The sequence below is a fragment of the Globicephala melas genome, chromosome 19, assembly GCF_963455315.2.
Source record: "Globicephala melas chromosome 19, mGloMel1.2, whole genome shotgun sequence".
In the NCBI taxonomy this organism is placed as follows: Eukaryota; Metazoa; Chordata; class Mammalia; order Artiodactyla; family Delphinidae; genus Globicephala; species Globicephala melas.
Genome location: NC_083332.1, coordinates 9,432,064 through 9,447,740, shown reverse-complemented (window position 1 = coordinate 9,447,740; position 15,677 = coordinate 9,432,064). Strand labels below are relative to the sequence as shown.

Below are 15,677 nucleotides of genomic sequence, written 5' to 3'. Positions count from 1 at the left end.
GTTTATACCCCTACCCCCAAGTCTGTTAGTCCCTCCCTAACCTTTCCTTCCACTTTCCTATTGGCCGCCCCAGGCCCTTAGCTCCTCCCCTATAGCGTTCATCTCCCATAACCTTGTTATCCAGTCCGGGTTTTGACAAAGGCCCAGCTGTGATGCCTGGATGGCTGGCGGTGTCAGTCGGAGGCGGCTCCGAAGTTGGGGGGAGAGGGGAGGGTAGAAACGCTGACAATGGACTTAAAGAATACTGGATCACCTTCTCCAAGTCTCCATTGAGGGTCAGCACCTAGAAATGACCCAGAATATGCTTTATAGCGGTGGGAAGTGAGCCCAAAGCAGAAGAGATTTGCCTCTGGATGGACACAGCAGGCCTTGGAAGCCCAGGGCTTTGGAACCAAATTGGCCTGGGTTTGAATCCTGACTCCACCAGTTTCTGATTGTGACCTTGAGCCTCAGTTTCCACATCTGGAAAGTGGGGGGTCATATCGTGCCTACTTCTTTCATTCATTTGAAAGTTTGGGGACTTTCCTGGTGGCGCAGTGATTGAGAATCCGCCTGCCAATGCAGGGGTCACGTGTTCGATCCCTGGTCCGGGAAGATCGCACATGCCATGGAGCAGCTAAGCCAGCGTGCCACAACTACTGAGCTTGTGCTCTAGAGACTGCGAGCCACAACTACTGAGCCTGCATGCCACAACTACTGAAGTCCACGCACCTACAACCTCGCAACAAAAGAAGCCACTGCCAGGAGAAGCCCTCGCACCGCAACGAAGAGTAGCCCCTGCTCTCCGCAGCTAGAGAAAGCCTGCGTGCAGCAACGAAGACCCAACGCAGACAAAAATAAATAATAAATAAATAAATAAATAAATAAATATGTTTACTGAGTGCCTATTATGTGCCAAGCTCTGTTCTAAGTGCTGGAGTTTCAGTGATAAGCAAGTCAGCCCCAGAGTTTGCCCTCGTGGTCTGTGCAGCTTGCGGAGGAAGTAAACCACAATACAGAAAACAAGTAAATAGTAATAGCTAACATTTATTGAGCACTTACTATGTGCCAAGCACTCAGTTATTTTCATCACCATTTTACAGATAAAGAAACAGGCACAGAGCTCATAAGATAATTTCAGGTCCTGGCATTACAGAGATAAGATAGAGTGATATGGTCAGGGATGGGAGGGTGAGGCTAATTTAGAGAGAGTGGGGCCAGCGAAAGTCTTTCTGAGGAAGTGACATTTGAGCTGAGATGTAAATGACAAGAAGAAAGCAGTCACACAAGGTGGGGTGGGGGTGGGGGTAGGAAGTAGCTTCCCACGTAGAGGGAAGAGTAAGTGCAAAGGTCCAGAGGTAAGTATGAGTTTGGCATATTCCTGGGGCAACAAGAAGACCGGTGAGGATGGAGCTGTGGAGGAGGAGGAGAGCAGGAGGTAGATGAGGTCAGGGAGGTAATGGGCCTGCAGATCTTGCAGGACCTCGAAGATTGTGGGCAGATGTTGGCGGTTTGTCACTGTATCCTCCATAAGCCCTAGTGAGGCCACCTATGTAAATCACACATGAGAACAGTGCCTGGCACACAGTAGGCACACATAAATGACAGCAACCCCTATTCATTTCTCAGTGAAACCTACTATATAAGATCAATAACGGGTTCCAAGTGATGACCAAAATAGACGTGGGCCATTATCCTTCTACGATCACAGCTAACTGTGTCACTGACAGAAACAATGCAGGAACTCAGATTTCCTGCTTCCCAAACACCCATTTCTCCCACCCTCCACCTCCCTAAGCTCCAATTCTAGGAGAGGGGAAATCAGACTCCTACATACAGAACAGTGTGCAGCAGGCTGCAATGTGCTAAGGGCTGTTACCGGAGCGTCCCCAGAGGCCTGTGGGAGCCCAAGGGAGTTCAGATCCTGAAGGCTCTTGTGTGTTGGGGGTGGGAAGTGCAACCAGGTTGTGAATGAAGGAACCACAGCGGGAGGAGTTTAGGCTGGTGGGTTGTTGGGGCAGGTGACACACAAAGATGAGTCAGTCCTTGCTCTGTGTGCATACAGTGACCTTGGCCCAATAGCTTGGCTTTTCCTTCTCTGCCAAATGGGAGTCATCCCACCACCCACTTCCCAGGGGAGAAGAGCAGGTTCAGTGAGCTCATGCCTGTTAAGTGCTGCTCGGCACAGTGGGTTTTGGGTAAGGCTAATAGAGCTAGTTTTATTACAAGTGCTTTCTCAGATAGATGTTAAAGGCCCCGGGTGACAGGAGGGGGGAGGGGGCAGCTTTGCCAGGGGGCTGGGAGCAGGGCTCACCGTCATGCTTTGTCTTTTCTCTCTGCCTCTAGGTTTCCTTCTCTCTCTTCTAGGTTTCCAGCTGCTTTTCTCTCTCATCTCTGTCTCTCTTTATGTCTCCGTCTGGAAATTGGGTCCTTGATGTATCACTTATGAGCTAAGTCACCTTGAGCAAGTTACTGCCTCTCTCTGAGCCTCAGTTTCTTCTTCTGGAAAATGGAAATGAAAATGCCTCTGTTACAGGTCTGTTATGAGGATCAAGTGAGATACGTATATGTAAAATGCCCAATATATGGTACAATCATTATTATTCATTAGCCTGATTTGGGACTGATTTTTTCTCAGCCTCTTTTTTTTTTTTTTTTGACCATGCCGCGTGGCATGCAGGATCTTAGTTCCCCGGACAGGGATCGAACCCATAGCCCCTGCAGTGGAAGTATGGAGTCTTAACCACTGGACTGCCAGGGAAGTTCTTTCCTCTGTCTTTCTGACTCTTTCTTTCTTTGTGTTTCTCTTTCTACCTCTCCTTCTGTTAGTCTGTCTCCCTAAGTCTATACCTGGGCTGGGAGCTCCATGAGGGCAGGGCAAGGGCTATCTTGGCCATCCAGGCCCCCAGCATCACCAAGCCCAGGGCCTGATATATAACAAGTACCCAATAAAGTAAATTGAATCCAGCTCTGTGCCGAACCCGTGTTGGGTGATGCTGGGGACCCAGTAGTGACTGAGACAGCCCCAGCCCTGCCCTCGCAGAGCTCATGGTTCAGGAGAAGAAATCATTATTTGTTGAGTGACTGAGCTAATTTTGAGGTGGGCTTGGAAGACTTGACCAAAATTGTGTGGAAGTATGTGAGGCGGAAAAAACTGCTGGAACCGAGGTTGGGGGGCTGGAAAGGGTTTGAAGAGTCGGGAAGTGATGGAGAGAAGGCTGGAGAGCTCAGCAAAGGCCTGGAAGGCTGTGAGAGGAGCCTGAGGGAGCCATGGCAGGTTCTGAGCAGGAGAGGGACAGGGACAGGTTTGTGCTTTAGCAGGACCACTCTCACTGCCTGGCTGCTCTGGGGAGGTTGGGGGATGGATGGAAAGGAGAGGGACACGACTGGGGCAGCAGAACAGGGAGAGAAGGGTCCTGGATCAGAGTAGGGGCTGGGAGGAGAGGGAGGAAGAGCCAGATTCTAAATACCAGGAAAGGGGACTTCTCTGGCGGTCCAGTGGTTAGGACTCCACGCTTTCACTGCCGAGGGCACGGGTTCGATCCCTGGTCGGAGAGCTAAGATCCCACAAGTCGCATGGTGTGGCCAAAAAATAAAATTAAAATTAAATAATATAATATAAAACAAAGTAAGTACAAACCAGGAGGAAAATGCCAGCCTGCTCTCCATGACGCTAGAAAATGGGCTTGAGGGATGGCCCACCACCACCAGGGGGCAGGCAGGGCTCCAGGTTTGAATGTCTCAGAGGCTCCTCCCAGGGGCAGGGAGCATTGCTCCTTGATCTGGAGGTGGTGGCAGGTGGGAGCTGTCTTTGGGGCCCCAGCGGAGAGCCCCTCTGCTCTCCTGCCCTCCCATCCTGGCCTCTTGGTTCCCTGGAGCCCTCAGTCCACCAGCAAGAGAATATGTCAACACAGCCCCGCTGCTTCTGCCCAGGACAATATTTGCCCTCAGGATCTGGGAAGGTTGCTATGGAGACTGGGGACGTGCTGCAAGAGGGTGGGGGGCAGTGAGGGGGGAGAGGCAGGGTCAGGGGAAGCACCCCCCCTCCTGGAAGAGGGTGAAGGGAGCCAGGCCTCATCTCTGTCTCATCTCTATCTGATTGTGTCTTTGAGAGTTTATCCCCATCCTCATTTATCTGTGTTCCAAGTCTCTCTGTCTCTCTGGACCGTTTCTTCATCTCTGTCTCTGATTATCGCTCTGATACCTGTCTCTGGGTCTCTGTCTCTCAGGTCTCCTCTCTCTGAGTCTCTTTCTCTGTCCTTTTACTCTCTCTCTCTCTCTCTCTTTAGGTTCCCATCCCTAGGTTTCTCCACGTCTCTGTGTCTCTCTTGGTATTATGTCTCTATGTCTCAGTCTCTCTTCGGGTCTTGTCTCTGTCTTTCTGGGTCTCATGTCCTTCTTTGTCTCTGTCTCTCTTTTGAGTCCCATGTTTTTTGTGTTGGTCTCTCTAGGCCCCCATCTCTGGATCTCTGTCTCTGGGTTCCTGTCTTTCTCTGGATCCTATGTATGTGTGTGTGTGTCTCTCTCTGGGTTTCTGTCTTTCAGGCCTTGTCTCTCCGCAGTCCCCAGGGGGCCATCTTGGCCTCCCATTTCTGGCCTCAGTCCCTATGGGGCCCCCCTCTCCCCATCTCTCTCTGCCTCATTTCTCCTGCACCATCTGCCGGCACTCCAGGCCCCTGCCTGCTCCCCACAGGCTCTTCTTGGCCAGGCAGCCCCATGGGGGGAGGCACAGGTCCCCCAGCTTCATCCTGAGGTGGGGGGAGCACTGCCTGGTCAGGCCTGGGGTGGAGGGAACAACAGCCTGGAGACCCGGGACCAGGGGACATGGAGAGAGAAAAACAGACAGACACCCTGAGAGGAGATAGGAAAAGAGGGATGAGAAAGGAGAAAGCTTCAAGACAGGCAAGAAGAGACTGACCTGGAGAATGGAGTGAGCAAGAGAGATGAGGAGGGGGCGAAAGGGAACCTGGAGGGAAGAGAAAAGACAGTCTAGCCGACAAGAGCAGAAGACAGACAAACTGAGTGCGGGCTTAGAGGAAAGGAGAAAGGAGACATTCAGACCGAGGAGAGAGGAGATGGCGTGGAGAGAGATGGATGATAGAGAGAGAAGAACAGGGGGACAGGGCAGGGCTGCTTCTCTGCCTGCAGCTTCCAGAAGCGCTGAGCGTGGGGATGGGGGAGGGCCCCTGTGGCCACCCCTGTGGCCCTGGTGCCTCCTCCCCAGACCCTGGGAGACTGTAAAAGCCCTCAGGAGGGCTGAGATGGGCAGGGGTCCAGTCGGGGACCCAGGCATCACCCCTCCTGTCCTTCACGCCCACCCCCCACCCAGTGCTCTGTTCTGCCCTGTGCTTTCCCAGAGGGACTTGATGAGGGAGGGGCGAGGGGCTCTGAGCCCTGCTGCTCATCTCCCGGCTCCTGCCTTGGTTATCTTTCCTCAGGGTCCCCGTCTTTCAGGCTCTCTCTCCCTCCAACCCTCCCCATCTCCATCTTCCAATTTGTATCTATTCTCTCTCTGTCTTTCTCCCTCTCTTGGTCCCTGTTTTCTCTCCCCTGTTTTGTTTTGTTCTCTCTCTCTCTCTCTCTCTCTCTCTCTCTCTCGGTATTTCTCTCTACTTTTTTGTCCTTTTCTATTTCTTTCTCACTATCTGTCTCTCTTAGTCTCTGTCGTCTCTGCCTCTTCCTGTCTCTGCCTTTCTCTGCCTGTCTCTGGTTTTTCTTGGTCCTTGGTTTCTTTTCCTGTCTCTCTCACCACCTCAGTTCCTCTCCCCTGCTTCCCCCTCCTGCCCCCAGCCTCTCTCCTCCCACTTTCCAGCCTCCCCCCACCTTCCCATCCCTAGCAAGTGACCCCCAGGCCCTCTTGAGGCCAAGAAGAGACTCCCTCCCAACTCCAGCCTCTTCCCGAGGTGCCGGGCAATCTCAGACCCCTCCCCTCTCCACTTCAACTGAGCCTTTCCCAGGACCCAGAGGGCGCCAGGAATGTGGGGCAGAGAGCAGGGAGGCCAGCTGGAGGTCAGGAAGCCAGGACCCACCCATGTCAACCCCCCTCCCCCAGACTGGTCTCCTTTTAGCCTCTGGTGCTGGATCTCACGCCACCCTTACTCCCTGCCCCTCCCGGGGCCTCTGGGCCTCAGTTTCTCCTCTGCAAAATGGGCAGGCTCACCTCTGTCCCATTTACCTCACAGCTCCCCAGGGAGTGTGTGCTCCTGAATGTTACTAGTATGATTAACGTGCAGGAATTGGTGATTTGTATTAAAGGGGGAAGCGAGTGCTGAGAGCCGGGACGCAGTTTCTAAGCCAAATATTCTCCGCATTTCAGAGCAACGGAAAAGACTGAAAGTGGAGATTGTGAGGGGGCGTGCGATTCAGTGGTGACTGTGACCAGATCACGTGAGGCTATGGGTTCGTGTGTGATCATGGGATGATGATGTGTGATCCTGTGGAAAACTGTGTGACTGTGTGTGACTTGTGAGTGCAGGTGAGGCTGTGATGGAGCGTTGTATGTTTGTATGACCTTAGCACTGGATGTGACTGAGGATGACAGTGTGACAATGTGACACCAGGAGCTCATGAGAGTGTGCCTTAGTGACACTGGGGGAATGTGTGTTGTTGGAATATGACTGTGGACTCTGTAGGTGATTATGTGAAGTGTGTGACTCGATGTGTGAGCGTGTTAATGGGTGGAGTTGTGTAACATTGTGTGTTACCTTCAGATCACGTCATTAAAGGATTGCATGACTGCGTGAGGAACCATATAACTGTCTGCTTTTATTTCGTCAACCATCATTCTTTGAGCCTCTGCTCTATGCCCCAACCTGTGCTGAGTGATGCTGGGGACCCAGTGGTGACTGAGATGCCCTGGCCCTGTCCTCAAGGGGCACACAGGCCAGTGAGGGGAGACAGACAGTGTTTGTGATGTGACCTAGTGATGGTGTGAATGTGTGTGTGATGGACACTGTATCATTGGGACTGTGGGAAGCTGTGATTGTGTTTCCGTGTGAGCAGAGGAGTCCACGCCCCAGGTATGTGGCTGTGTCACTGCGAATGACTGTTAGCCTGTGGGGGAGAGACTTTGGGTCTCTGGGTGTGACGCTGGATTGTAGGACTGTGAATGAACATGAAGAACATGTTCTGTGAGGAACAGTGTGTGAGATTCTGTGTCATGCCTCCCTGCGGCTGGGTGTATGGGATTGTGCGTGACACTGTGTGTGACTGCGACTCCGTGTGCAGTGGCTGAGTGGGGCGGGTGGGACAGTGTGAGAGGCTGTGCACCCTGGGAGGGGGGGTCCTCAGGATGATGACAGTGACTGTTCTCCCACGTGACCCTTGGCTGTGAGTGGCTGTGACACTCACATGCAACTGGCCCCCTGTGCTGGGTCTCTGCCCCGAGCTCCCCCTTCCTGTTCCTTGGCCCGCCCTGGCCCCGCCCCCTCCCACCACCCTAGGCTGTCACCTCTTCCAGAGCCCAGGCGAGGCAGTGGAGGCAGCAGCGTCAGAAGCAAGGGATCGAGAGGAGGGCTGGGGACAGGTGAGGGCTCCCCCCATCCCAGTCCGTTCCCCCTGCCACACGTCCCCCTCAAGTCTCTGGGCCCCTCTTTCTGCATTTCTTAGCCTGTGCTTTTGTCCCTCCGCCCCTCTGTGCCCACAGTCTATATCCTCCTTCTATCTGTCTCTCAGCATCTCTGTCTCCATGTCTCACAGTCTCTGTTTAGCCTCTAGATAGCTCTGTATCTCTGCCTCTTTCTCCCATTCTCTGTCTCTCTCCACGTCTCTATCTCCTCTTTGTCTCCTAGCCCACATTTTTGTCTCTGTCTTCCTCTGCCTTTTGGTTTCTGGTCTCTTGCTGTGTGTCTCATCCTGTCTGTCTCTGTGTCTCTCAGTCTCTATATTTGTCTCATGTCTCTGTGACTCTGTGTCTTTCTGGGGCTCCAGCCGAGATCCTCCTTGCTTTCCCCTTTCCCTACATGGTGCCGGCTGTGGGGTGTTGGGGGTTAGACCGATTTCCAGGCATCTGGACCCCTGCAGACCTAAGAGGGTCTGATGCCTCTCTGGTCCCTAGGAGACGATTGTCCCGCTGACTCTGGGTTTTATCCACAGTAGGGAAAGTTTGATACGGTCGGGTTCCTATCCGCGATTTGAAAACCCTTTGGGAGAGTGGGAACTTCAAGAGTCATTTCAAGCTCCGTGCCCGCCTCTCCAAGGTGGTGTCCAGGTTCCCCGGAGTCTCTAGGTCTATACTCCGGGTGACACTGGCGCTTTTGCCCAGCGCGGCTCTAAGGCAACCGCACTCTCAGCAAACACCCCCCTTCTACCGCCGCTGCCCCAGAAACAGCCGGGAGCGGGCCCGGGAGTCAGGTGTTGGATCTCGGTCTCCGCCCACTCCTCACCACTCCCGCCCCCCGCCCCAAATCACCACTCTTGGGGGAGGGGGCGCTGCCTCCGGGTACTTGAATCCCTCTGCGTGGTGGCGCTGGGGCTGGGGGAGGGGGGCGGCGGCTCCTGATTCTGCCCTCGGACCCCCAGAGCCGGCTGCCCTTGCGTGACCGGACCCGTCGCCCCCCATGCCCTGCCTCTCACACGATGCCGAGCTGTCCACCCTGGTGGCTGCTACTGCTGCTCTCGCTGTCGGAGCCGCTGCTCCGGAGGGCGGAGGTGAGAACCCGAGGAGCCAAGGAGCTCAAGGCTTGGAGGGATGTCTGGGGCCGGCTTTTAAGGCTTATCCCACTGGGAAGATTGTTTTAAGACCTCGCCGCCTCCTTCCCGTAAAGTTCCTGAAGGTTTTCAGTTCCCCACAGCAACTCCCCTGGTGGTTTCTAGGCACCCCTCAAGACTTAGAAGAGGTTTCTAAGCCACCCAAGACTCCTGAGCAAAACAGGACAGCCCCTCCAAGTCCCTCTAGGGTGTTTCTGGCCCTCAGGAACCACGCTGCCTGGGAGCAGGGGTCAGCGCGGGGCGGGTTTGGGGGGGTCCACCTTTCTCTCTTTTTGTAGGCAGGCTCTGAGGGGCAGACGGCGGGAGAGCTGTACCAGCGTTGGGAACGGTACCGCAGGGAGTGCCAGGCGACACTGGAGGCTGCGGCGCCCCCAGCAGGTGTTACTGGGGTGGAGATCTGGGAGCAAGAGAAGGTCTGGGGCTGAGAGGGGTGGGCTTGAGGCCGGCCTAGGACTGATCCGCGGGGCCTGAGAGAAGTCTGTGTTAAATGTGGGCGGCGTGGGAGTGGCCTGAGATGAACCTTGAAAAGGGAGGGGTCTTGGGCGAGGCCTATACTAGGTGGGTGGGACCTAGAGTGGACCGCGAAGAGGGAGTTTGGGGTGGAGCCTAGGAAGGGCCTTGCAGAGTGGGAAGCATCTGCGGCGGGAACTTGCTTGGTGGAAGGAGCCCAGAGCAGGGTTCGGAAGGTGGGCGGGGCCACAGCTGGTGGGAGGAGCTGTGACGGAGCAGGGACCCGACCACTCCAGGTGGGCGGGGCTGGGGCAGGGCTTGTGTGTGGAAGGCGGAGAAGTATTGGGCGAGAGGTACAGAAGGTCCACCCGACATCTGGCCCCCACGCCCACCCCAGGCCTCGCCTGTAACGGGTCCTTTGATATGTACGTCTGCTGGGACCACACTGCACCCAATGCCACTGCCCGTGCGTCCTGCCCCTGGTACCTGCCCTGGAACCGCCATGGTGAGCTGCCTCGTGGACACCGGGCCCTCCCCTGACACAAACAGCTCTCTTTTAACCCTGACCCCAGACACCACTGCCCCGCAGCAATCCTGCTCCTCTTTGTCCGGCTGGGTGTCTCCTTCTGTCTGTCCACCCCTGGCTGGGTCACCGCATAATGCCCCTTCTCTGTCTCTGTATCTCTCTGAGGACCACAACGTTCTTATTTTCTCTCCTTTTCATGAGTCTGTTTCTGCACATCTTGGTCTTCCTTGCCTAACTAGCTGTGTGACCTAGGGTAGTTTATTTAATTTCTTTACGTCTCACTTTCCTCGTTTGTAAAATGATGTTTATGATAGTACCAAGTTCACAGGCTTGTTATGAATATTAAATTAATTGATACGTGTATAATGCTACATAAGGGTTTATCATCATCATATCACTGGATCTCTCTCTGCCTTCGTCTCACAATTTGTCTTTCTGCCTCCATCTCTGTGCCTCTGATCCCCTCCCTTGTTTCCCCACAGTGGCTGCAGGCTTTGTCCTCCGCCATTGTGGCAGTGATGGCCAATGGGGACCTTGGAGAGACCATTCTCAGTGTGAGAACCCAGAGAAGAATGGGGTTTTTCAGGTAAGAAGAGGTGAGGGATTCAGGGTAGGATGTCCAGACATAGGCAGAAAGCAGCCTCAGACAGAGCCTCAAACCCCTGGTACTGTTCAGGACTCTGGGTTCCAAGTGATAGAAATTCAGCTCCTTGTTTGAAGGAGAAAGAAAAAGAAATATATTGGCTTCTGTGATTGAAAAGTATAAGGCTACAGCTTCAGGCAGAGCTGGATCTGGGTGCTAAAATGATGTAGTTGGGAATCTCACCATATTGTTCCTCTGTTTTTCTGTATGATGGTGTCCTCTTCTCTGTGGAGTGGAAAAGGTGGCTCTCACTGGCACCAGGCTCACATTCCACCTACCAAGCAACAATGTAGGAAGACTGAGTTTTTGTCTCAATAGCTCTAACTTTATGTCCCAGGACTGACTGTCATTGGCCTGATTTGGGTCATATAACTGCCCTCAGACTAATCGTTGTGTGTGTGTGTGTGTGTGTGTGTGTGTGGTGTAGTGTTAGATAGAATGCTTTGATTGGCTGGTCACATGCCCAGACTTGGAGTTGAGGGGCGGAGTGCCCCACTCAGACAATGGTAGGTGGATCCCCAACGGAACACTGGGGTGTGGGGTACAAAGAGCAGATATCTCTCCAGCACCTTTGTGGCCCTAGGGGAAGAACTGAGCTCTGTTTCTGGGTCTTCCTGCCCCACCCCCAGGACCAAAGGCTCAGCTTGGAGCGGCTGCAGGTTGTGTACACCGTGGGCTACTCCCTGTCCCTTGCCACACTGCTGCTCGCCTTGCTCATCTTGAGTTTCTTCAGGTGGGACCCCCAGCCCTGAGCGGAGGCAGCAGAGACTGGGCTTCAGTTCTCCCAGTAAGATGGGGTAGTCAGGCTCCACCGGCAACAAGCATTTAATGGTGGTTCCGTGGGAAGGGCTGGGGGGTAGTTTAAGGGACTCTGTGTGGCCAAGGCCAGGTCCTCAGACTGCCTTCCCAATCCCCCAGGCGGCTGCGCTGCACTCGCAACTACATCCACATCAACCTGTTCATGTCTTTCATGCTGCGGGCAGCAGCCATCCTCACCCGAGACCGTCTGCTTCCTCCACCTGGCCCCTACCCTGGGGATCAGGCTCCTATCCTGTGGAACCGGGTGAGCACCGTCTCTCTCTTTCTCAAATTGGGATTCTCTCTCCTCTGGTGAGGCCAGAGGGTTTCCATTCCATTTACTACCTCCTACCCTATCGACAGTTAATCTCTCTTGACCCTTCCAACACAATTGGAGAGGGACCCTCCCAACTCGGCCTCCCCCATCATTGAACTCTCCCACCCCATCACCTCCTCTATTGGAATTTTCCATTCCCGTTCTCTCAGTATCTCACCCATCGTTGGACTTTCGCACCAATGAGAGAAATCCCCTGCTAGAGGTGAGACGGTGGCAGGATGGGAGAAACTAACTAGTGGGGGGATTTGGTAGATACCAATTTGTTCCTGAGAGACAAGGTGGGAGAGACTAAACTCTAGGGACAGCGGGGAGGAAACCTATTAAGTTGGGCCATACCAATTGTTAAAAAGCCAAGGGGTGGGAGAGTCCATATGCTGGCGGGACATGAGAGAAAACTTTTGAGAGGTGGAGTAGTTGAGTGGAATTCTTAGAAGGAGATGGGGTGGGAGAGGCCATATTTGGGGGGATCTGGGGGGAACTCTGATAGCAAGATGTAAGATACCAATTAAAGATGTTAGAGTGGGAGAGTTCATATAGGGAAAGAGAATAGGGCGAGAGAAACCAAAACGACATCATCCTTTGGTGATATAGAATGAGAGGAGTATATTTGATGTCAAGAGACGACAAGAGATGGGGGTGGAGGGGGCCCTGACTGCCCCCTTCTCTTGTCTGGCCACCCCCTAGGCCCTAGCTGCCTGTCGCACGGCCCAGATCTTGACCCAGTACTGCGTGGGTGCCAACTACACGTGGCTGCTGGTGGAGGGCATCTACCTGCACAGCCTCCTGGTGCTTGTGGGAGGCTCCGAGGAGGGCCACTTCCGCTGCTACATGCTCCTCGGCTGGGGTGAGCCCCGACCCTGTCCCCTGCCCAGCCCAGCGCGCCTCCCCTCTCCCCAGCTACCCTGCTGGTCTACCTCAGGGGGTCTCCTCTCCTCTCTAGGCTTCTGCCTCCCCTTCCCGGCGGGGGAATTCCTCGGGTCTTGGGCCTGGCGGGGCCCGTGCGCGCTCTGACAGCTGCGGCGGGGTGGGGGGCGGGGGTTGGGTCTGCACAGGGGCCCCCGCACTTTTCGTCATTCCTTGGGTGATCGTCAGGTACCTGTACGAGAACACGCAGTGAGTCGTGGGTCTGGGGCGGGGCTTGGGAGGTGGGCGGAGCTTTGAGGGACGCGGGAGGGGTGCGATGGAAACGTGGGGAGGTTCTAATTGCACCCAGGGACCTGGGTGGGTTCTGAAGGAACAGGTCGCTTAGCAAGTTGGGTTCCAGGACTACGGGAAGGGGAGGGATGAGGGCTGGGCCTAAGTAGTAGCGGGCGGGGCTTTAAGGAAATGTGGGTGTGGCGTTAAGGAAGGTGGGCGGGGCCTGGGAGTTCAAGTGCTTAATTCGTCGAGCCTAAGGTTTTCTGTCCCTTAGCTCTACTCCCCCTCCTCCAGGTGCTGGGAGCGGAACGATATCAAGGGCATTTGGTGGATTATAAGGACCCCTATCCTGCTAACCATCTTGGTACGGCCGGCCCCACCTCTTTCAGGCTGGTCTCAGGGATTTCCTGTCCTGGGAAGCCGGGGCGGTGGGGGGTAGGCCTGAGAGGGGGGAACTGGCTCAGTCTCTCTCTCTCTCCCCCCGCAGATTAATTTTCTCATCTTTATCCGCATCCTTGGCATCCTCGCGTCAAAGCTGAGGACGCAACAGATGCGCTGCCCAGACTACCGACTGAGGTGAAGGAGGGCAGTGGGGACGGAGGGGAAGGTGGCTGGGTGCAAGATGGGGGACCCGGGGCCGTGGGACCACTGCCACCCTCTACCCCCAGGCTGGCTCGCTCCACGCTGACGCTGGTGCCCCTGCTGGGCGTCCACGAGGTGGTGTTTGCTCCCGTGACTGAGGAACAGGCCCGGGGTGCCCTGCGCTTGGCCAAGCTCAGCTTTGAGATCTTCCTCAGTTCTTTCCAGGTGCTTAAGCAGGGTGCAGGGGCTACGCCCTTTGACTTGGGGCCTTCCTACTCAGAGGGGCACGAGGGTTACAATCATCCTCTGGCGCAGCCACAGAATGGGGTGTGAAGATGGGATTTTGTTCATTCATTCTACACAAAATACTGAGCTAGCGCCGTCCCCGGGCTGGGGAAGCAGCAGAGAGGAGACAGGAGACCAGGCAGCCCCAGTAGTACTGCCTCCCGGTTAAGATAGAGGGCTTTGAGGCCAGCCAGGGCTGGGGCCAAATTTGGGTTGTCACTCCCAGCTCTGTGGCCTTCACCTCAGGGCCAGGGCAAGGGTGAGGCATCTGAAGTACCTAAAGCGCAAATTTTAAGGAAGTGCTCCCTGAAGTTGAAGGCCCACCCTGTCCGTGCTTGCCCTACCCTAGCCTCCACCCTGCTTTTTACCTTGTTGGGCCTCAGTTTTCTCATCTCTAAAGTGGGGACAATACTTGTCTCATTTCATAAGGCTGTTCATTCATTACATTCAGCAAAACTTTATTGAGCACTTACTATGTACCAAGCACTCTTCCAGGCTTACTATGGGGATACAGCCAAGAACCAAATGGTGCCTGCCCTCTAGTGAGAGAGACAGATGCTAAAGATACTATATAAGTAAAATATACAGAATGTCAGATGGTGAGACATGCCTAAAGGAGAGGGGAAGAAAGCAAGAAAACAGAGATGAGGAGCCAACAAAGAAGGATGGGGTTATAGACAGGGGGTCAGGGAAGGCCTCGCTGAAAAGACACTGGAGCAGAGACCCAAAGATGAGGGAACAAGCCAGGAAGACATTTGGGAAAAATGTTCCAGAAAGAGAAATGTGAAGTGCAAGATCCCTGAGGTGGGAGAGAGTACCTGTCATGATGGAAGAAGGTCAGCATGCCTCAGCAGGGGGAGCCAGTGAGACCAAGCGGGGGTGGTGGTGGGGGGAAGGACAGAGGTGAGATACCTGGGCAGATCCTTGAGCCAAACGAGGACTTTGGCTTTTCCTGAGTGAGGTGGGAGCCAAGAGAGCAGAGGGACGTGATCAGAGTTAGATATTAAAAGGATCGTGGAAAGTGATAAGAAATATCTTAATAATTACACATAAAATAATTGTCTTGCATTAATATATCAATTACTTTCTTAATTATAAATATACTTTATATTTATTTAAATTTATATTTAAAATATGTATAAATTTATATAAATATAAAACTAATTCTTTATTAAAGTTTATAAGTAGGGAATTCCATGGCGGTCCAGTAGTTAGGACTCCGTGCCTTCACTGATGAAGGCCTGGGTTCGATCCCTGGTTGGGGAACTAAGATCCCACAAGCCGCACAGTGTGGCTAAATAAATAAAATCATGTAGTAAGTTATGATAAAATTCAGAAAAAGGTTTAACTATGTGCCACGCACTACGGCTTCTTGCATATTAATAATACCTCGATTCTCACGACCACCACTGTATTATTACGCCATTTTCCAGATAAAGAAACTGAGTCACAGAGGGGTTAAGCAGCTTACCCAAGTGGGGAGGAAAGTGGGGAAGCGGTGATCACATCCAAGCAGGCTACCTCCGGGGTCACCTGTTCTTAACCTCCAGCCCTGATTGCTCAGCAAACTGGCGAGGGCAAGGGGGGATTCGGGAGCCAGGGAGAAGGTGACTGCAATAGTGTAGGACCAGGGTGGCGGCAGGCGAGGTGGTTTGGGGCCTGGAAGGGGTCAGAGCTCATTAAGGGGTGTTTATAACCCTGCCCCTGCCCCCAATTTAACACCGCACCTCCTCTGGCAGGGCTTTCTGGTCAGCGTCCTCTACTGCTTCATCAACAAGGAGGTAGGGAGAGCCCCGGCCCGCCGCCCACGCCCTCTGCCGGCCGCGCAGGGAATGGCGCGCCCCGCGCCGCCTCTGAGCGCTGTCCCGTTGCAGGTGCAGTCGGAGATCCGGCGGGGCTGGCACCAATGCCGCCTGCGCCACAGACTCGGCGAAGAGCCGTGCCAACCCCCCGAGCGCGCCTTCCGGACCCTGCCCTCGGGTTCCGGCCCCGGCCAGGTCGCCGCCGGCCACGCTCTGTGCTCGAGGACACTCCCAGGTCCTGGGGGTGAGGCCAGCCATGTCTTAGAAAGTTACTGCTAGGCTGCGGGATTCTTGGGTCCATTCAATTAGCACGTATTTATTGAGCGCTTGCTGTGTACCAGGCCTGGTGTGGAGAGTTCTGGGGAAATGGGGCGGCGCGGGGGCGGGGGCGGAGGGGAAGGAAACAGAAGACAAGGTCCCTATTCTCCT

The 15,677-nt window shown here is 54.3% G+C and overlaps 1 protein-coding gene and 1 long non-coding RNA gene across 2 annotated transcripts; one reads left to right on the top strand and one right to left on the bottom strand.

The window, feature by feature from the left end:
* Nucleotides 1-131: 131 nt before the first annotated feature.
* LOC132593937 (uncharacterized) lies at nt 132-10,583 on the bottom strand. Its single transcript, XR_009560046.1, has 3 exons — nt 10,491-10,583; nt 2,294-2,481; nt 132-283 (listed from the first exon to the last, which is right to left on the bottom strand). It is a non-coding gene; the product is annotated as an uncharacterized lncRNA (long non-coding RNA).
* GIPR (gastric inhibitory polypeptide receptor) lies at nt 7,433-15,596 on the top strand. The gene is made up of 14 exons (XM_030874527.2): nt 7,433-7,504; nt 8,500-8,628; nt 8,967-9,066; nt 9,536-9,643; nt 10,147-10,250; nt 10,937-11,040; nt 11,226-11,370; nt 12,127-12,286; nt 12,495-12,555; nt 12,874-12,943; nt 13,067-13,155; nt 13,248-13,386; nt 15,186-15,227; nt 15,321-15,596. The coding sequence occupies exons 2-14, from the start codon at nt 8,557-8,559 to the stop codon at nt 15,525-15,527; spliced, it is 1,401 nt and encodes a 466-aa protein (XP_030730387.1). The 5' UTR covers nt 7,433-7,504; nt 8,500-8,556; the 3' UTR covers nt 15,528-15,596.
* The last annotated feature ends 81 nt before the right edge of the window (nt 15,597-15,677 follow it).